The sequence below is a fragment of the Vespula vulgaris genome, chromosome 1 (assembly GCF_905475345.1).
Source record: "Vespula vulgaris chromosome 1, iyVesVulg1.1, whole genome shotgun sequence".
In the NCBI taxonomy this organism is placed as follows: Eukaryota; Metazoa; Arthropoda; class Insecta; order Hymenoptera; family Vespidae; genus Vespula; species Vespula vulgaris.
Genome location: NC_066586.1, coordinates 11,010,846 through 11,033,770, shown reverse-complemented (window position 1 = coordinate 11,033,770; position 22,925 = coordinate 11,010,846). Strand labels below are relative to the sequence as shown.

Below are 22,925 nucleotides of genomic sequence, written 5' to 3'. Positions count from 1 at the left end.
GTGAAGAAAAGCCGACTCGCTCATTTATACGCTATAAACTCTAACCATTCGATTCCGTTCAAATAGGATTTAACGTTCGCCCGAATAACGTATGTTCGAGGTCTTTTCACCGTTTGATTTGTGATATTTAGCTGAATGTAATTCATCGGACATATTCGATTTAACGGGCTTAGACACTAGATAAGCGGAAAATTGTTGAAATTCTAAATTCCTGAGAGATATTAATCCTATATAAAACATAATATATTTATAAAATATAAGAGATATATAAAATAATATTTCCTTATCAAAACTGTTTCGAGAAATCGATATTGAAATACAAGCAATCAATTAAATAATGTAAAACAATGCTAGGAAGAAAAACTGTAAGATCTAATATTATTTCGTTTTTTTTTTTTCTTTTTTAGGGCAAAATGAACGGACCAGTCTATGCGTCCTCTTGTCCTGCACTACAATCGAATCTTTCTTTACATAGTTCATCGTACTATAGCGAATATAGTGGTACAACCAGAAGACGATTGTCATCGACCGGTGAGGCCGATACTTCCGCTACTTCCAGCTACGAAGGAAGCGACAGCTCCGAAAACAGCGACGAATCACGATTGGATCCGGTCAGCCAAATGGAACGCGAACAATTGGAGACGTTCTTTCGTGGACTCAAGTCACAGGTAATATTTAAAATACAATATACACATTATATCTATTTATATACATAGTATTGTACATACATATATATATGCACACGAATATTATAAATTGTTATAATTATTATATTATATTATACATATATACATATATTATTATATAGTACCTATACACGAAGAATACACAGGTTCATTTGCATATTTAAATATCTACACACACACACACACACATATATATATATATATGTATATGTATACATGTATATATATATTTATATGTATATATATATATATATATATTAACATACTTATTTTATACGTATTTTATACATTATACATATTTTAACTTCGTTATCTTTGTCCTTGAATTTACAGGTATTCGTATGCGAATCACTGGCAAACTTGTATCTTGGTAGCGCCTCGCAAACTGAAAGGTGGGAACTTCGATTCACCGGAATACCGGTTGTCGTCCTCGATCTTGGAGAAACACGATCAAGATCTAAAAGACGTATTCAGATTTTGTTAGCCGAGCGAGGCACTTGCTTCACATTGTGGCGAGAAACTATCGATAATCTTTCATCCTATAAGGTATGTTTGTTTTTTTTATATTTTTAATTCTCTATAATTCAAGACATCATAATCGATAAATTTGAAAAGAGACGAGAAGCAAGACGTTAGATGGATATAACGTGTCTAAAATAAAAGCATTTATATCATTTCCAAATCGAATAGAATGAACATTTGTTAACCCATTAACTAAGAAAATCTTTGATCGACGAACGTAAGTTGAAATGAAAATTATTTTTATAAGAAAAAGAAGAAGAAAAAACAAAAGAAGGAATATAAAGATCTAACTTTCTTTTAATAGAATTCAGAAATTTAATAATTTATTTATTCTTTAATAATTATAGAAATAAATTTAACTTAATTTAATCACGAACAGTTTCATGACGAGTTAACTCGTCTACCCTTAGATAACAGATTAAGACGTAAGATGAAAAAAGAAAAGAAAAAAAAAAGAAAAAGAAAAAACAAATACCTACACTAGAATTTGACGTAGGTATCGGGACCAGCATTTCACACAATGTGTCTCTCATCGGACCACACACGTTTGGCTGGATTAAGCTTCGACAATCCGAAAGCAGCGAACGATTTGTGGCAGCACATAGAACGACTGGTCTCGTGTCCAGAGAACATAAGTCTCTCTGTGCCAGGTAAAAAGAAAAAGAAGGTGCCGCAGAAGAAGGTCGTCCTACCAGCGAAGAGCAACATAAGCCAGCCGTGCCAATTCCAGCACGTGACGAGTGTCGATGCTGCCGATCGATCGCGATATTTCTCCCTTCAAACGTTGGTGCCAGCCTTGAGCGAACTAGAGAACTCCCTCGAGGCAAGTTTCTGAGTCACGGACAACCTCGCGAAATCCTCGTAGTTTCACTTCACCTTTTCACCTTATATCGAATCGAATCTTCTTTCTTTTTTTTTCTTTTCTTTTCTTTCCTTTTCTTTCCTTTTCTTTTCTTTTCTTTTCTTTTCTTTTCTTTTCTTTTCTTTTCTTTTCTTTTCTTTTCTTTTCTTTTCTTTTCTTTTCTTTTCTTTTCTTTTCTTGTTGTCTCTTTTTTTTTCTTTCTTTCTTTCTTTCTCCCTTCTCGACCGATATATTTTTTCTTTTTTCTTTTTTTTTTTTACGAAAAAAGAAACTTCGTGCGGAGTTGACAAGAGTTCCGTTTTTTTCTTTTTCTTTTGTTTTTTTTTATTATTTTATTTTATTTTATTTTATTTTATTTTTTTAGCACAAACATTTCCCGTTTCCCGATTAAAAGGAAATAATTTGCAAAGGAAAATTGACGATGATAGGAATCGATAAATTTCCATCGAGTCCAGGTTAAATTCACTTTCGGATAATTTTATATGAACTCTTCGATATTTCATCGATTTCATCGTCATGGATTTTGTTATATCGTCGTTTCCGAATACTAGATAAATGGAAGACTGAAATTCATCTAAGTTTTCGGGGGATCATTTATTTTCGTTACAGGATATCGTTATATTAGATGGAATATTGGATTATTTCGGAACTCTTTAAAAAATTGAACGTCGCCTTTCATAAATCTGCATAATAAAGATAAAAAGCTGATTTTCTTTTATAAGAATCATATTGTTTCCTTTCGAATCGATACTCGTAAAATACGAGAAACTACGACGAAATTGCTAGGAATTTGAAAGAAATACTCGAAATTTACATTCAATTATTTTCCAGTGAATAACGAAGAACGAGTGTTTTAAAGAGAAATACATGAAGCATGACACGAAATTATAGAACGTAATGAGCGAAAAGATTACATAAAAAAGAGCGTTAAAAACTTCGTTGTCTCGTTTCTGTATATTCATTATTATTCACTTTTGTATATTCTGTCATAGGCATGCACCGTGCCCATGCATGTTAATTTCACAAAACGTTAAAACAGATTATTCTTTGAAAATATAAATTAGTTTCGTAAAATTTCGATTTTTTCTTTCTTATTTACAATTTACAAGAAAAACGCTCAAGGTTGTTATCCGACGATACAATCACTATATAAACGTGATCGTTGAAGCATCTAACTTTAGATACGTCTATAGAAATGAATCTTGAATCTATAAGACGATCTATAATAAGAATCGTTTAATCATAAATCATCATTACAATGTTATTATATTATACGCGATATATGATGCGTAAGTTTAAAAACCCATGTAATGTGTATGTAGATATAACTCTCGTAACTTTCCCTTCCAAGGCGTTACGCTGTTTGTAGAAATTGTAAAATTTCTCTCTGCATTTGTTAACGCGATCTGTGTTTACGATTTTAGCCAATCATTAGAGAAAAATTTCCTAGCGAAAATATTTCTCGCGATATGAATTTACCTTCTTTGAAACAGTCGGTAAAATTGATCACTACATTTCCGTACTATAAAGCTTGCTCTGCTGTTAGTATGTAAAACTTATCAATTATTAAAAAGTTGAAAAAGATAAAGAATCATCAATCAAAATAAAGAAAAGTTAAAATTTCAATAAAAATTAAAAAATTATATCATCACTCTTTCGAATATAATGTCTTTGCTCTACGATATAATGCGTTTAATAAAATTATATAGTTTCCGATATTACCGACGCATGCAACATATGACAATCTGTACGATCCAATGTAACGTGCTTTTCTTCTATCTATCTCGATGTAAAATTCTGTCGATTTTCAAAAATTTCAACGTTTAACTTCAAAGTAGATGACAAACGTTCCTTTTTGAATATTCATTAAGAAATATTATCGATATCTATTATCGATATGTCTTACCGATAATAAAAAATCAAAGCTAACATTACGAAATATTTCGTGTGCAGATTGTTAATTAACAGCGATCGCAATAAGACTGGTCTTACCATCCACATTAAAATATCCTACAATTAGTAAACGTAGATCAAAGAACTCATCTACATGTCAAACTATTATTATAGATAATAGAATTATTTTTATTCTAATTTCATTTTACTTTTTAGAATACGTTTACGTTAAGAGCAAACCTTTTTGTATTAAGAATATATAAGTATCTCGTTTTACTGGTTATCTCGCCAATCAAATCTATCATACTTACGATTAATTAGATTTTATGATGTGTTGTAATCTCGATGGAATTTACTCTACGATTCATTATAATTGAGTACGACATAATTTCAATTAACCGATTAATGAATTTATAAGTTTTGTGAATTCCACAGATTTAAATGCTGTTATGTAAGCTATATCTTCGAGATATCAATTAGTATTAATTTCTTTATCTACGACTGTGATATAAATATATTTGTATCGTTATGTTTCATAATATGTATCGTCATTAATCATTGCGAATGAAACAAGATCATAAATATCGTTATCTATGTAACAATTGTGGTAATAAATAGTATCTTGAATCTTAAATGAATTTCATTGATTAATCGATTAATAAAAAGATTGCTCGATCCTATAGTTTTCTTTTTTACTTCTCTAGCACGTTCTACATTATCGATACAGATTAATTTCTCGTGCGTGTCAATAGATGGTGTTCTATTCAATTCTTTGAACAAAACAATTTTTAAATAAATAAACGAACAAGAATACAATTTTTTACTTTTTTATACTTAATTGAAGATCAATCAAGTTTCCAAATTATATATGATGTTATAAATATTGGTTTTCTTTTTTTTTTCTTTTTTGAGCTAGCATCTATTTTCTATGAATCTATAAAAGATACTATACTAACGTATTGTATTTTAACACAATAATCTTTAGCTTATAATTAAAATTAATACTATTTTATAACTTTGAACAACGAAGAGGAAAATTATGATTGTGAATTATCATCTCGATGTCTAGTTTTTATCTTATATAGACGTATTCATAATGATTATATTATCGTTATCGTTACCGTTGTATGATTAATGAGTATCCATAAATTTATAAACTGACGTTCTCATTAGTTCGGACTTTGAGGAAACTTTGTTACTTTCTAATTACATTGAATATATCCGCGGCATTTTATCATCATGAGAATATTCCATTGGCGGATCCATTCAATTCAAATCATTTCCAAGGGTGTTCACAGCATCAATAGATGCAATACTTACATTGCTTACATTATAATCTTTGATAGACTGAAGCCATTACTCACACATACGTATAATAAAATCCATGACCGGCTATCATGGGTCATCGTGAGCAAAACGAAGATAACTAGAGATTTTTTTTCAAATATTCCAAAGTCTCAAAAAGTCCATCATTTTATTTTTAAAAAGAAAAAAAATTCATTATGCTTACGTCTTATAAAGTCCTTTTGTCCGATCGATTTCCAATTATCGATACGATATCGTAACCTACGCAATAAAGTAATAAAGGAAAAATAATAACGATATTTCTGAATTACAGTTTATTCACATGAAATTAACGTGACCGGGATTCTCCAATTATAACATCATTCGTTAATTATATTTAGAAACAGGACAAAGAAGATCGTGACAATTAAAAACGTTTATATTCAATTATAAAATAATCGACGGTAGAATCTCAAGCATTTTTCTAATTATCGAAATAAAAGAAAAGAAAAGGAAAAAGCTTTTTTAAAACATTACTATAATATATAGCTGTTACGATATAAACGCTTATAAAAGTATATATCTGTTACGATATCTGTTTATTTTAGAATTACATGTAAAAAAGAAGATCAAGATCTTTCGTTTCAAGGTTGTCCCCGAGAACGAAATAAAAACCTGATTCGATAATATTCATTCGAATAACTGCAGGGCAAAGTGAAACGGAACCAGAACATTGCTCGACTAATTTCAACGATTAGCTCGTAACAATCAACAAATTTATTAAATTCAAGCCACTTTATGTAGAAATTATTATACATAGTATCACGAACGTTTGCCGTTCCGATGCAGTTGCCCGATGATTCTTTTAAGAGGATGTGCCTTAATTGAGGTCAATGAATTCACACTCGTTTTGTTATTCTTTCCTACTTTTTTTTTTGTTTCCGACTTCGGAAACAATTATGGTGAAAGAATCGTTGACAAGGAAATTTTCTTCTTGTTAATTAATATATTAATTCGTGATTTTTATTTTTTCTCAATAGTATTGAAATATTTTTTTCGGATAAAGCAATGAATTACAATATGAACAAAGTGAGAACAATGATGGAAGATAAAAATGACTATTTATACAACATTTATCTCTTACCTTGAGAAGTAAGCGAATACTACAATATTTTAGTAACATTTAGAAATACAAATATATTATCTATAAATAACAAAAGTTATTATCATTTAACTCTTATCTTGAAAAATAAACGAATACCATGATATTTTAATAACTTTTAGAAATACGAAAATATAGATAGAAAAGTTTCAAAAATACGAAATATACGAAGGAGATACGCACAATTATAAATTCATAATGAATACAAGACAATTTTCGAAATTATCCTAAGAACAATAAATAAACCTTAGCCATCTTAGCCTACATGAAATTAAACTTCCCACAAACGATTTATCAAGAGTCTTTTCCCATGAAAGGAATTAGGTTAACAATTCGCACGCAGGTAGCAATAAAAGAGAGATAAAATAAAATACATATAAGGTGGAAGGAACGACTAAAGTTAAAGATTTCTTGGAGATCGTTAGACGATATTCGTGTGTACATACGTATGTTAGTGAGAATACACGTACACATACACGACACATACACATAGGCACACATAAATAACTCTCATAAAGAGATCCCGTTTCCTCGGATGTCGCGACGCCAAGATGGACTCCACCGGTGGCGACGCCTCGTCGCGTTCTCCGTCGAGGCGCCTTCGTACAGCTTCGATTCTTCCCTCCGTCCTCTTCGCCTTTCACAAGCATCCAACAACCTCCACCACATCACCACCACCACCACCACCACCACCTTCTCTATCTCCACCTCTCGATACTCTCTGGCGGCCGCGGATGGTGAACGCGCGTTAGTATAAGCAAAAGCAGCGCAAAACTCACAGAAGAGTCGTCGTTGAAAAGCCTTCTCGTTCGTCAGTTTCGCACAAGCTAGCAACGCGAGTTAACGCATCAATCTACTCGTTTGCTTAATCGCGTTATTTTTTTTTTTTTTGTAAAAGATACTAATTATTCAAATCCATTTCTTCTTTTTCTTCTTCTTCTTCTTCCTTTTTTTTCTTATGTTTTTTCTTTTATTCGTTTGATTTTTTTTCTTCTTCTTCACTTTTCGATCGAATCTATTCTTGTATTCTTATATTTCTTTTTTTTATATCGTTTCCATTTTCTTTAATTTTTGGTTTGAATGAAAGAAATTCTGTCGAAGACAATAACCATACTGGTTGATACACTGTCGCGAACCTGAACACTTTCTCTTCTTACTTTTTCCGAGCAAGGTGACTTTCGTCCGCATTTAGACGCTTTATCGTTCACCAAACTCTCTTCGTACAGCGTCGCGTTTATGTCTCCTTTGTTCACGTTCATCCAACGTTTAACGTGCGATGAATTTAATAATTTAAATATAGTATAGCATGTAAACTTCCTTCTTGGTAAAAAAGATCGATCGAAAGGTACATTAGTATTTTGATTTCGTAATTTCGGCCGAATCGGATCACTTTCTACGCGAATCGATCGAGTGTCCTTCGTAAACATCTATAAAGTGATCTTTGTTCTGAAAAAAAGAAGAAAAAAACTATATAAAAAAAAAAAAATTATTTGTGATCAACGTTGGTCTTCAAGCAATAAATCAGGTGACGTAATATCGCATTATAATATTTTATCTTTTCTTCAATGTTATCGATCCCACTGGAAATGTTTTTAAAAGAACACATGATTAAAATTACATACGTCATAACATTTTGTTTATTCACTTGAATTACGTACATAATTAAGTTTCAACCTGTTAAGCTGATAATAAACATTTTGAAACGAGCATATGATTAAATTCACTTACGAGATAAATTTATTAATATATTAATTTCTTCGATGTAATAAAAAAAAAGCATTACATTTTCTTAACGATCGATCAATCGAATCGATGCGTAATATTTTTCACTTTGTAGATAATGCAAAGTAGAGTCACGAAGTTGACCGACGTATTACGGAAAAAATAGTCGTTACTACTTTTCTAATTGGCTGTACGAGAGGTTGCACGACCGGGCAGCCGTATACACTCAAAGAATGAATAATCGTCAAGTGAGTCAGCGCGTTCCAAAAAGTGTAATTGAACCAATCGTTTTCTCCGAATTTCTTTCCCAGATTTTACTATTCATTTTATTTAGATCGTGGCTTTTCCGGTATAAAATTATTGAAAATCTTTTGCTTTTGTTAAGTAACATGACTGTCACATAATTCTCTCATCGAATTATATATTAAATGAATTTTGTCGGTAGTTATGACAATTAATTATTAACAATAGATTAATTCAGAAAAAATTGAAAAAAATGATTTTATTATCTATTTTATATTACAGTTATTTTAATAATTTAGAAAAGCTCCGGAAAAAAAACAGTTTTTAATGTATCGTTAAAAATAAATGTTGTAATAACTGCAGAATCGATTGATAAACATCTGTTTTTGTTTATTTTGACAGTTGTGTGTATGACAGTGTACTTACTTTTCAGTATACTTCGTTTTTCTGAAAAAGTGCTTGTACTTATCTGACTGTTCTGACTACTTACAAACGAAAAACATAAAAGTATAATAAATCTCTAATCGTACATTTCTCTAATTTTCCTATTTTTCGTATTCTAAAAACATAAAAAAAAGGAAATATCGTTATTAAAGAAAATGAAAAAATCTCTAATATCATCAATTAAGTTAACATTATTATAATTACAAAATATAAATGAATGCTGTTGTTTATAACTCTCTTTTTGGAATAACAATGAAATATTTTTTATTATAAGTCATTTTTACGTTGTTCGAACAATTTAAAAAAATGGTCTAAATCCTATGAAGTATCAAGAAACATACGTTTTTGTATGATACTCATAAAAATTCATAATTACATAAAAGATTTACATTATAAGAGTAAGTACTTCGGAACATATTTTCTTACACGATGGAAATTTTTTTATTATCTATAAACACAAAAGTCTAAAGTTTCAATAAAATATATGGCTTAATCCACTCAATTATAATTACAATTAAAATTGAAAACATACAATTAATGATAATATTATTTAACGCAAATATATCGATAGAAATGATAACATGTATACTTTCGCAAAATGTCTTTCTCCGTCACGTGAGCAACCTTGATATTCAGAAACTCAGCATGTGACTATTTGCGTGAATGAAACGATAGAATAACAAGTGCCAAATTTACCTCCCGTCTTTGTTCGTACAACGTAAAATTTGAACGAAACGTTTTATTATATATAAATTTTTATAATTTCATATTACGATGGATTTTATTTTATTTTTTTTTCTTTCTTTGTAACGAAATCGATCTCCTTTTTTCTCTCCGTTTCTTTGATCTTTATCTTAGTTATGTATATAATTAAATTTTCCGTTTTTTGAATGACCTAACGATTTCATAAAATTGTGAGATCACTGTAAAATTGACAAATGGCGTTAGCACCCTCTACTACGATCGCCAGAATATTTACGCAGTTCCTATAACTCTATTTGCTGTAGCCAAATGCAGTTATGGACGAAGTTCAATGCCGTGGCCACCGACTACTTTCGCGAGACGCTGTCTTTCTCTTTCTCTCTCTCTCTCTTTCTCTTTCTCTCTCTCTCTCTCTCTCTCTTTCTCTTTCTCTTTCTCTCTCTTTTCCTCTCTCTTTCAAAATTTCGTTTAGCGCATATTGCCAATCTCGTAGTTATTCGTTTCGGCGATTCTACGATTGTTTATTTAAAAGTCTCGCTTGTAACCTGCTAACTAATAAAAACGAATTAACTCGTCACGAAAATTTAATTTCTCTCGCGATAAAAGGATAAATAAATCTTTTTTCTCACTCCTATTAATTCTACTATCGTAATACCTTTTAGCATGTCGGTCGAAATTATATTCGCTCATACGACCGATGACGTATCGGTGTTAAATCGTGTTGAAATGTTGAATTTCTAAAGTAATCATCTATTTTATATAAAATAAGGGAAATTATAAACAAAAAAGAATACCTTCATGACATGATATTACTATGCGTTAAAAAAAAAAGAGAATATGTTTACTTCGAAACGAATGCAAAGAAAAAAGTAGCTTCAAACTTGAATTACAAGTTTCTGCGTGTAGATCGTCAGTGTACAGATTTCAAAACGATCTGTTGCTTCTTGGTATACACGTTCAAGTATATCAAGGACTATCTTCGGAACAACCTTGACTAATTCTCAAGATCAGCTACATTTCTTATCCTTCCAGGATAAACTGTAGAAGTAATGAATTACCAAATAGCCAAGAGCAATATAAAAAGCAATTAGAGAATTATAAAAAGAAAACTTGTAAATATATAATATTGTATATAATAATTACTTAAATTCTTTCATCCAGAATTTATTTATTTTATCTAAATATATGATTACTATAGGAATACTCTGTATTACCTGGAAATTCTACTTCTATGAATTAATAATCTAAACTACTTTCCTTATTTATATTTCATATGTACAACATATAAGAACGTACGATAATATAATTTGTATAGAACTCATTTGGTAAATAATAGTAAAATAGATAAAAGAGTTGTTAATTCAATTTTATCTTTATCTTATCAAAATAAATTTCATATCTTCACATTCATCAAAATATTAAAAAATCTTTCCAATTAAGAATTTAATCGTTATATTTAATTGACAGTTTTATCAACACGTGATATGGAAAAATCCACATAATTTCTAAAGATATTAAAAAACGTTTGTTTTTATTTTGCGAGAAAATCAAACATTGTTATTAAATTAAATCGTATGTTAATCATTCGATTAAAAAATGTTTCTTTTAATTCAATGTGCTCGTATTAATCACTCACATCTATTTTATCGTGTTTTTCCTTTTACACTAGATAACAAATCTACTAATTTACGACACATCATTTACAAATACCTTTATAAATAATCTCTCTTTATTCTTCTTGGATATTACGAAATTTGTGTATTATCGAGTAAGTTTCTCGGAAGAATAAATCGTTTTATCGAAAAATCAACATCAATCGATGAGCGTTCTTAAATGATTGTCGATGAAAAATTTCATCTTCTATATGATTACTAAAAAATAAATCAATCAATTATTATTTTGACCTTACCATTAACTTCTGAGAAATGTGATATCAATATGCAAGAAGGAAATACAGATGGAAAAATACATTTTGTAATATAATTTATTATATAAAATATAAATTATTATTATAAATTAAAAGTTTATTAAAATTAAACAAAGCTTATTTATGAATTAGGCCAATAAGTATGATATTTTATAAAGAAAATTTCTTATTTTACCATTTTGCATAAATACAGAGTTTATTTGTAAATAATTAATAAACTCACTCTTTTATTACGTTTATAAATTGATTATATATACCTAAATCATATATAGTATACTTATTACATAAATCAACCGACATATAAATCTTATATATAATTCTAAATTTAAATTTAATTTTAATTTAATCTAACTTTTAATTTACAATTCGTTTATAAATCAACCCAATAAAAAATATTACTGTCGAGTGTCAAAAAAAAAAGAAAGAAAAAAATCAACAAAATCGTCAATTAACGCCGTTACGATACAATACTTTCGTTTTATTACTCTCAGCACATTCGTTTCGATTCTAATGCTTTAACGTTCATTTATCAGATATTTCATCCACCAACTTGAATAACGTGCTTCACGAAGGTACTCGATATGAACCGCGTAATGGACACGCGCTTGAGATTACTTTACGCATCGCACTAAACGTCGCATCGGAGTGTGAAGATATTCTTTCGTATAGATAAATGTATTAACGAGCACACTTGATCTAATCTTGTATATGTACATATGTGTGCATATGTATGTGTGTACACTTTATTATTCGTGATATATACGCCAAATGAAACACGAGGCAGGTCGATGTAAAACTTCGTTTTAACTCGTGTCGGTCAAGATGCAAGGACGTAACTATATGAACGAGATTCTAATCAAATATTGCATTATTACTTTATCTCTCTGTTTCTATCTATTTCTCTCTCTCTCTCTCTCCCTCTCTCTCTCTATTTTTCTCTTCATTTAGTTGTCGTGTAACAACGCATTTAATTAACGAAGCGTATGTTTTGACGAACTTAATTACGTCTTGATCAATTACGAGTTGTTCGTCTTCTCTTAATTGATTCCACTTTGATGGACAAACGAGGTAACTTTTCTTGATTAAAATAATATCTGATTGGAATTTTCAAAAACAAAAAAATACTTTTGAAATTTATTCTCTTTTTTTTATTTCCAATTTATACATGCGCATGTAATATCAGTCGAAGGAGTATCTTAAAATTCAAAAATAAATTTTTGGTTATGAGTCGTGACTTTGTATTAGATCTATCGAAATATTTTTCTTCATTTTATTATATTTTTTATTTGAGAATAATCTTATCTTTCTTTTCTTTTTCATAAATTAATTTTATTATATTTTACTTGAAAACAATTTTATATATATATATATATATATATATATATATATATATATATTATAATTTATGCGTTAAAAGAAGGCAGAACTTTTCCATAGATCTGATATATTATTTTTATCTTAAAATATATTATATATTACTTACGTTATAAAACTTTAATTTATTAGAATTATTTACAACTTATATCTTGCTTTACATACTTTCACTTTCATTACTTATAATGTATATTTCTTATGTCATTTTTTCTTCACATTTTTACACCATAAAAATATTAATATTTTCTTTAATGAACGGTAAGTAAGATCGAGGCGCCTATCTCGGAAAAGGTAGGACATTAAAGCTGTCTGCAAAAATTCATTGAGGTACTAGGGGGACTTTGATTGTAGCTCGACGCCAATCTCGCGCGAATTCCGCGCTAGTTGTTAGTCGTAATTAGCGTTCAACGGGCGTGATAACTGTAATCAAGAGGTAGGTAATAACGGATGGAACACCTTCCTTCGTTGGGGATTGTTAAGCGTTGCCATTCGTTGGTATCTGCAGATAACTGCAATTGTAAGATCGTCTCTCTCTCTCTTTCTCTCTCTCTCTCATACTCAGTCACTCACTCACTCACTCACTCGTTTTCTCCTTGTCCCTTTTTTGCCTCTTCTCTTTTATTTCTTTTTTCTCTTTGTCTCTTTTTTCACTGCTAGCCAACGCTTTCGAATAGGTCGTTAACTTCGAGCTCGAATGAATGAAGCGTTCGTTGCCAGTACTAAAGTCCTTCACCACGTTAAATCGATAACTCTTGTGTATATAATTAAAAGAAAAAAAAAAATTAAAGAATTCTTCGCCTCGCAAAATAAGTTGAGAAAATATGATTATTTTCCAATAAATAAGAAACAATTTATCGATTATAAACACATATAAAGATAGTAAACATAAAATATAAATGATAGACGTAAACGTTGATTTTTTCATTACAAAGAAAATAAAGAAAAATAGATAAATGTTGATTCAAAGGTCAATGCGATGTTACGACGAATAATATTTTTCATTTTATAATACTCTTTCGATGTTGGGCAAGGCACCGTTAGACTCGTCGGTCACATTGCTTTTAAGAAACTCGTTCGCACGTATAAGCACATATTTATGTATATATGTATATACATGAGTATATACGTAAGCCCTGTTTATACGACAAAAATGTAACTTGTTATTTCGCATGGGATAAAAAATAAGATGAATAATATGCAAGTGGGTAGGGCTTCTAATAAAAAATTCAATATTTAAATAGAAGGAATAAACGAGACTTAATAAAATAACAAAATTAAATATAGAACTTTGTACTATGTCTTTTTAAACTTTAGACATCGGTTCATTGCAATATTTGCAACACGTGAATTTCTGTTTTCTATTTTTTTTGTTTCCATTATTTCTTATTCAAAAACACGTGCAGATCATCAATCATTCAACCTATTCGTTCTTCCTTATGTTGCAGATAACGAATTATCGTGAAAAGTAGGGCGTGATCTTAACGCGCCAACAAGTGAAATATCAACAAAACCAAACAGTGATATGAAGAATACGCAAACCAACGGATATGGTATGAATTTTTTTTCTCGAATAAAAATATATTTTGTTCCTCTTTCTTTTATTCTTCTTTTCTAATCTATAATATTTGGATGCATTTACGTGAAAAAGAAATATATATACATACATACATACATATATATATATATATATATATATATATATGCGAATATTTGTGTTGAATCGATGGAAAAGAACACTTACGACGTTATTATCAACCAAGTTTGAGATTAATCGAGACAAGTAACGATGAAAGACCGTAAAGTACGCATCGATTCCAGGAAAATCGATCTCGAATCGAAGAGGAGGACATGCGCAACAAGAAAGACTCGTGTCGAACAACATACTGTATATATACACATATACATATGTGTGATAGGTTGACCTTTTACGTCTCCAAAGATGGAAAACGAAATATGTGTTGCGCATGGGATGCGAAGGCTGAGTATCTCGAGGTTAACGTGCATGTTATAGTTCGTATGCACCTCGTGCATTGTTTTTCTTTTTTTTTTCATTTTTTTTTTTCTTCTATTTTTTACAACGACGAACTCGTTTCTTACGAACTTGTACCTATGGATTATATTCATTTTGAACGATATTCTTTTTCAATAACAATCATCAGGAAAATTCGAATTGTACATAAAACTCGAACTCAATATTTAAAAATATGTCGCAGAAAATAATATTTTCATCTTTTCGTCGAAGGAAATCAGGTTTTCCCTTCTTTCTTCTCAACGATTCTTTTGAATTTCTGATGCAATTTTGTCGGAGCGTTTTATCATACGGATTATAATCCATCATTATCATTGTTTCTCTTTTTTTCTATTTATTATTAATGCGTCCTTTGCATAAACGATATACTTAGAAATGTCTGCAGTTGTTTTCCTCTTTTTCTTTTTTGCATTAATTTCACATACAACGTTCTTAACATTTGTTATATTCGTGACATATGATATTAGGCAACACGAAGGAAAACACAGAAATGTATAACATTGATAATGAGTAATGACTATGGAAAAACTTCTTTATTTTCGAACGTGCGTTAACAAGACAATTTATCTAAACAGTTTATACGAACGTTCCAGTTTTTCTTTCGCTTAAAAAAGAATAATTATATATAATAATAAACAAGTAGATATGATCAAAGTTGCAGAATATATAATAAAAGAATTGAAAATCTTAACGATTTAAAAGCTCGTGAATGCATCGAGAATGTGCAACGTACTAAATATAACGTTTCGTAACATTTGACCGATTACGACGATTCTTCTACTTTGTATGCTTTTACTATGTCTATAAGACTTATTATGTATCTTTGTTAAACAATACTACGTGCGTCGAAAAAGATCTTTTCTATCGTAATTTGAATAACGCGGCCTTACGTTTTGAGTCACGTGCATTCGCAACGCGAATGCAAATTCGATCTACGAGGCCGTCGGACATCTGTCTGGTCTCGACAATAAGAAACACTGCCATTGACGAGTAAAATCGAGGCAACCTTCCGGAAAAGTATCTTTTCTGAATTTATGTGGATCATGTACCTAGATCTTGAATATTAAATTACTCAAATTCCTTACGATTTTCCAGTGACTTCTTCTTCTTCTTCTTCTTCTTCTTCTTCTTCTTCTTCTTCTTCTTCTTCTTCTATATTCCGATAGACATGCCTTCGTTATCTTCAGACGAATAAAGAAAAATGCAAATAAAAAGATTTATAAAAGATGAGCGAGAATGGAAATGAAAACAACAAGAAAAAAAGATATATTCTCCGTCTTTCTTTTCGAATCAAAACTCAACGTTGTTGCTTATCACAAAATGTTTATATATATATTTCTTTTTTTTTAAACTTTTGATAACACCATCTTTTGCTTTTAGATAACGTTATAACAATAATAATCATCATCAAGTAACATTACTCGTTCATACAAGTTATCACCAGTTAATTACTGCTTCCGGCGAGTTTACGTGTTAGACTAGTGGTGAACACTACGTCGGCGAGCTCTTTCACGAATGATAAATCATGCACACGTGCGAGAAAGCAGTCGTGTCAATGATAAGCACTTGGTGGTTATAAAATCGACCAATCCTGAGACTTTCTTATACGCACACCCACTTGTTGCGCAAGAAAACGACGTTTTCTGACGTCAACGACACTCCTTCCACGCTCTACAATACATTCTTCGTATATACATTGCTATATTATACGTATGCATACATACACACGTAAATGATTACGAGTAAATAAAGTGCACTTTTCATTGTAAACAATAGTCAATTGTAAACAAATTAATTCAGATCGTTTCACAAATGAATTATTATTATTTTATTTTATAATGGTAACTATTTTTCATTGAATCGTTCATGCTGAGGACAATGATCCTATAATACGTATGTGTGTATGCATATGTATGTGATCGATCTTTCAAACATTAATATCTAAAAAAAAATTATATATATATAATTATATATAATATATATAATATATATAATATATATTTTATATATATGTATATATAAAACATTATAATTTTCTTTATATTTATGTAACAATAGTATTTTTAATTATACTTTTTATCGATCCAAAGTTTGCAGATAAATTGTTCGAAATTAAAGAAAAATATTTCTTAAGAACGATCCATGCGTACTCACATATTGAAATTTCTTGTATACTAAAAAATGATAACACGAAATTTTTCTTTGTTTTATGATAGGTACTATGGGAGTATAGCTATGATAGGTTTATAATAGATTAACTATACTTTAATCTATCTAATGTTTTTAAATAAATTAATCAAGATCAAGGAAAAAGTAAAATACATTTCAAGAACCATCATTGTATACTAACAAGTTGAAACTATATATAATGGTGATAGGACGATAATTATTTGTTTATTTTACAATAGGAACCACGGTAGGTTAACTATCATGAGTTTATGATAGGTTCATTGTACTTTTCATCTATCTAGAGTTCTCAGATAAATTGATTGAGGCCAAGGAAAAAAAAATACATTTCAAGATTCATCATTGTATACTAACATGTTGAAAATTTTTACGTAAAAATGATAAGACAATAATTTTTTTTTATGATAGGAACATATAAACAACCTTGTAGGTATTTTATGTCGTTATAAGGCTTTAGATAAGTTAACCTTGATCGTAGCGTTATCATTGACGTTTTAAAAAAATATAGGTGCGTCCTCGATCATAGTATATTACAAGGATTAAATTTAATTACTAAGATAATATTTTTAATCCGAGTTAAGGTTCTATGCTTGTCTCGAGTCTTGAGTAATTTTTCCTAATATGATAACGGGCGTAGGATTATCAGATTCTACTGAAAAAATCATTGGATATCGAATAATATATATTTACCTAGTATGCATTTGGAAATATTTTTTGTCCGTCTTTATATTTATACACAGCTATTGTTAAGATCAGGGATTTTAATCATAAAACTGTTAAGACGACAATAAATCTAATACTGACAATAAATCTGACAAACACTTTCTGTAATTAAATGTAATCCATTCGAGCTTTTACGTGCGATGCCTGCTCAATAACACTTCTATACGGCCCCCATGAGCGTGGGATTAAAATGCATCTTATCAGTGCATTCGGATTTATATTTAAATTACCAGTACGATGAAAACAGACAAGTATTACACAAGTATTATAAAAGAGGCAAATTCTTTCTAAATTTTTACTGGCTGTGTAGAATCAATATCCGAGCTAAAGACACAACTCACCAATCGAGCTCTAGATCCACAATATGGGGTTTCCATCGATAGGACTAATTAGTATCAGGATTTGCCCAATAGTCCCATAGTACCAATCTAACTCGCCTTGTTGAAAATTCAGTTATGATCTTTCAAGGTGTACAAAAATATTATTTTATCGTACAGAAATTCCTTCCGAGTTTTCTCTATCTATATCGCAATCTCATAAATACATAAAAGATGTTGTTAGAAAGGAGTATTATAAACCCTATATAATATACGCATTATAAATTCTAGCAAATTAAGTGATTTTTTAATTTAACAATATAATTTACGATGTTAACACCATAAGCATTCTTAACTGCTTGGGTATGTTTTCAATTATCGTAAGAGAAGAGTTTTCCCATCAAATTTGGCGATCAATTAGCTCGTACTGTTTTTATTTAAATTCTATCCTCACGTCTTTGAGAGAGATAGGAATAATTCTTGACATGGTGACCTACTATACGACTCAAAAAAATTCGTCTGTTAATAATAAAGATTTAACGAAGGACTCAAGAAAATTCGTCTGTTAATAATAAAGATTTAACGAAGGACACAAGCCGAACAATCGTACTAAGGTTACTAAATAACTCAAAAAAATATCATCATTTGTACGATCCATTATGGAGGAAAAAACTTATCAAAAACGGTATCAAATTCGACAAATCTTTTTAGGTGAAAATATCATAGTCTCATTATATAAAAGAATTTTTTAAAATCGTAATAACTATATAATAACAGTTATTTATCCTAACTTCACAAATTTATAAATTCCTCTTCTTTCATATAAAAAAAAATAAATAAATTGAAACAATTTTCCTTATTTTTATCTATATTAACTTATTTCTGTGAATTATAACTTATTTCTATCAATGATCTCTCATGTCACAAGGCCATTATAACATACAATAATAATAATGATAATGATGATAATGACGATGATACAGTAAAACCTCCATTATTCGAACTAATAGGAAGACTACAAGAACGCTCATTTATGAGAATTTTCGAATTATGGAACATAAACTTTTCTTAGATAAATTATTCCATATTATGAAGGAAATATATTTATTTTTTTTTTTTATTATAAATTTAGCATTTTCATACTTTTTTAACTGACAAATTGCATAAATTATTTAATGTATAAAGATGAATATAATTGCATTACGTCTGATCTTCACATCATCGAAATTCTGTTTTTAATGTCTCGAATACTATTTAATTATGAAAATTTAAAATACTGTTAACAATATCCTCCTCGTTATAGTTTCTATAGCATTAGAGCCACACTCTGACATCAGTGTTGTCATATTTTCCACACCCTGATGTTCTATGCAATATCGTAATATTGTTTTCTAATTTCCTAAGTATTTCTGCTTTTGTTGCAATAGTAGTTCTTATATGTTCACATTTTTGTCATTATACTACGTGCTATGTAAACGTCCGTCGTCAATTTCGAATTAAATTTTATTTCTACTGCTGTGGTAAAGATAGGTATCTATTTACATTGTCGTGACTAGAGGTAAGTGTACAGTACGGATAATAGAAGTTCGTTTAATAGAACGTTTGGTACCCTGATAATGGATGTTCGGATAATGGAAGCTCAAATATCTTAAATAAATTATATTAAAATATCAAATATCTTTTGTATATATATGTACACATATATACACACATATATATATATTATATAAACACTATATATATTATATGTATATTAATATATATATTATATATATTGTTACAATCTTTGCGCACTTATTACAATATAATTAATTAAAAACACCCCTTCTCCTTTTTTAAATAACGAATTAAAAATAAAATGAAATTACTTTTCTTTTTTTTAGTGGGTGTGAATGTTAAGCAAGTTTCGAACGGAAAAGATACAGAAACTGTCGAGGATCATGGCGAAGCCATTGACGCGGTGCAACAGGCAATTGGCGATCTTGGAAAATGGCAAATTCTCGTTTGCCTGGCAATCTCGCTCGTTAAATTTCCAGTTGCCTGGCATCAGTTGGCGATCGTCTTCATGGCACCTCATCAAGAATACAACTGCACGACACCAGCAGAAACGGTATCATCGGATCAATGTACGATCAACATTAATGGAACAAATATGGAATGTACGAAATGGGAATACGACAGAAGTACATTTCCAGAGACTATAATATCCCAGGTACTTAGAAAATTGTCTTATATTATCTTCCTTGAACATTTTGTATCATTTATTATCGTTTCAGTGGAATTTAGTATGCAGTAGATCCCATTATGCTAATATTCAACAATCGATCTTGATGTTCGGTGTTCTACTCGGGAACGTCATTTTTGGAAGTCTAGCCGACAGGTATGCAAAAAGTTTTATAAAAATGAAATTTGTGATTCAAGTAGTCAAATTAATGATTACACCATGATTACCATGCTTTTTCGTAGATATGGCAGAAAATTGCCTTTGATGGCCTCTGTCCTTTTACAACTAGCTTCAGGTATCGGTTGTGCCATAGTTCCATGGTTTCCAGCGTTGTTAATACTGAAATTATTCAGTGCTATGGCTACAGGTGGGACCATGGTCACCAGTTACGTCATTTGTAAGTTATCTTACAATTTTTTTTCTTTTTTACTATCTTATCTTGACTTTTATGAAATGATACTGACAATTTTTTCCAGGTATGGAGATAGTCGGTACACAATGGCGAGCAGCTATCACTGTGCTTTATCAAATTCCTTTCAGTTTAGGGCAAATGTCTTTGGCTGGAATCGCCTATTTGTTCCGCCATTGGCAACACCTCCAAATAGCTATTACAATACCTTCCATTATTCTTTTAAGTTATTGGTGGATCGTACCTGAATCGCCAAGATGGTTACTTGCCGTTGGTAAACAAAAGGCTGCTTGTAAAATTTTAGAGAAGGTAGCTATTATCAATAAGACGGGAAATAAAGACATTCCAGATACAGTTAGAAGGCATTGTCTTCATCAGGTAAGTTTAATTAATCCAATCAAGATTTCAGATCACTATATTATTAATTAATGAATGATCTTGAACAATCAACTGATTTTCTCTTTCTGTTAGAATTCCAAAAGGACGGCCCAAGATCACAATGCATCTTTCTTAGACTTATTCCGTACACCAAACATGAGAGTGAAGTCTTTGTCGATCTTCTTTAATTGGATCGTTTGTGGAATGGGTCTCTTTGGAATGTCGCAGTACATTGGTCAAGTAGGCGGCGATATTTTCATCAATTTTGCGATCTCTGGAGCGATACAGGTTCCGGGAAATTTTGTAGCTTGGTGGGCTATGAACAAACTAGGGAGAAAAGTTACTTTGATCATTAGCAACGTGATCGCTGGTGTTTCGTCTCTCGCTCTCATCATTGTACCGCACGGTAAAAATTCATAAACTATATAGGATCTTCAATTTTAAGTTTTTATTATCAATAAAAAATTAAAATTTATGATTTTAAATAGTAATCTTATATTTACGATTTAAATCGATTATTCCTTGCGAAACTTGATATTTAAACATATTCATTAAGATGGAATATCTTATCTTTCAACGAATCTAAAAAATAATCTAATTATCATCATTTTTGTAGAACTCGCATGGCTGAGGCTAATCCTCGTTTGTCTCGGCATCGTCGGCATGTCGGTAGCTTTCACCTCGGTTTATCTTTTCTCCGGTGAATTATTCCCTACGGTCGTTAGGAACATGGGTGTTGGTACTAGCAGTATGTGTGCAAGGATAGGTTCTATTGTGGCACCTTTTGTAGTATCTTTGGTATGTCGAAACAAAATAAATTCATTTGATTTTGTATCTGTATGTGTATATGATTTATACGAATAATAAATAACAATATTATTCGCGTTTTTAAGAATCATATGGCGGAATGGTTCCCACCAATTATCTTTGGAAGTTTGCCGATTGTAGGAGCTATGCTTTGCCTATTGTTACCAGAAACAGCAGGATGTACACTTCCGGAAACGCTTCAAGATGGAGAAGATTTTGGCAAGTAAGTATAATAGGTTCAGACAATAAATATTTCTGATTAGAGATACAAAATTCATAGAAATAATTAATTTAAATAAACCTCGTTTTATTTACAGAAAGCCCAAAATGATGAAGAACAAAAATAGGAATCCAAAGGATATAGAAATTGAACATCGCGAAGAGGAGAAATCTATCGTGTAAGGACAATCGAGAAACTTCAATTGACAAACTCGTTATCGTACAATTAAATGTATAGATATTATGAATACTGCAGTCATTCCATGTCCTTATTTATTATATCGCGTATGTGTACGAATTTGAGGTCGTTAACGGAGACAATCTTCATTTCGTCTCGTTTAATCTTCGAAAAAAAAGAATTGTTTAAAATCTAAATACATTCGACTTAAACATCGTGATACTGTCACGTACGTGATAGTTTGTAACTCGTATAAAACATTACTGCCGAGTAACAATTTGAAAGGACAATGTTTTGTACGGTTTGTACGAGAACATGTAAATAGAATTTTTTTTTATAACAATTTTTGTTTTCATTTTCTCTTTATTTCCGTTCTTTTTTCTTTCCTTATTTCCTTGATTCCTCGAAACAGTTTCAATTCGATTATTGATATTTTTGAAACAAATATACTCTACTATGTAATATTTTAAGTCATGAAATTTGTTTATAATTTTTCAAAACAAATTGAAACGAAATAGTAGCACGTTATCTACTTTATAAAAGCATGTGATATCAACACTTATCGCGTGACATAGGTGCGCTCATTTATGGAAGATGCTAATATGAAATGAAAGTAATGTATCAAATATGATA

General features: G+C 30.2%; 2 protein-coding genes across 6 annotated transcripts in view; both read left to right on the top strand.

Moving 5' to 3' along the window:
* LOC127065177 (uncharacterized) overlaps positions 1-4,597 on the top strand; it is a 44,647-nt gene extending 40,050 nt beyond the window's left edge. For all 5 annotated transcript variants that reach the window (XM_050997210.1, XM_050997196.1, XM_050997199.1 and 2 more), the window contains 3 exons: positions 408-668; positions 1,020-1,232; positions 1,705-4,597. In XM_050997210.1, coding sequence (XP_050853167.1) covers positions 408-668; positions 1,020-1,232; positions 1,705-2,043 — 813 coding nt within the window. In that variant the 3' untranslated portion in view covers positions 2,044-4,597. The remainder of the gene's footprint in view (positions 1-407; positions 669-1,019; positions 1,233-1,704) is intronic.
* Positions 4,598-7,175: 2,578 nt separating this feature from the next.
* LOC127070309 (organic cation transporter protein-like) lies at positions 7,176-22,635 on the top strand. Its single transcript, XM_051008100.1, has 10 exons — positions 7,176-7,934; positions 14,267-14,371; positions 19,961-20,289; positions 20,354-20,457; positions 20,544-20,698; positions 20,778-21,088; positions 21,182-21,494; positions 21,705-21,886; positions 21,982-22,118; positions 22,213-22,635. The coding sequence occupies exons 2-10, from the start codon at positions 14,344-14,346 to the stop codon at positions 22,295-22,297; spliced, it is 1,644 nt and encodes a 547-aa protein (XP_050864057.1). The 5' UTR covers positions 7,176-7,934; positions 14,267-14,343; the 3' UTR covers positions 22,298-22,635.
* The last annotated feature ends 290 nt before the right edge of the window (positions 22,636-22,925 follow it).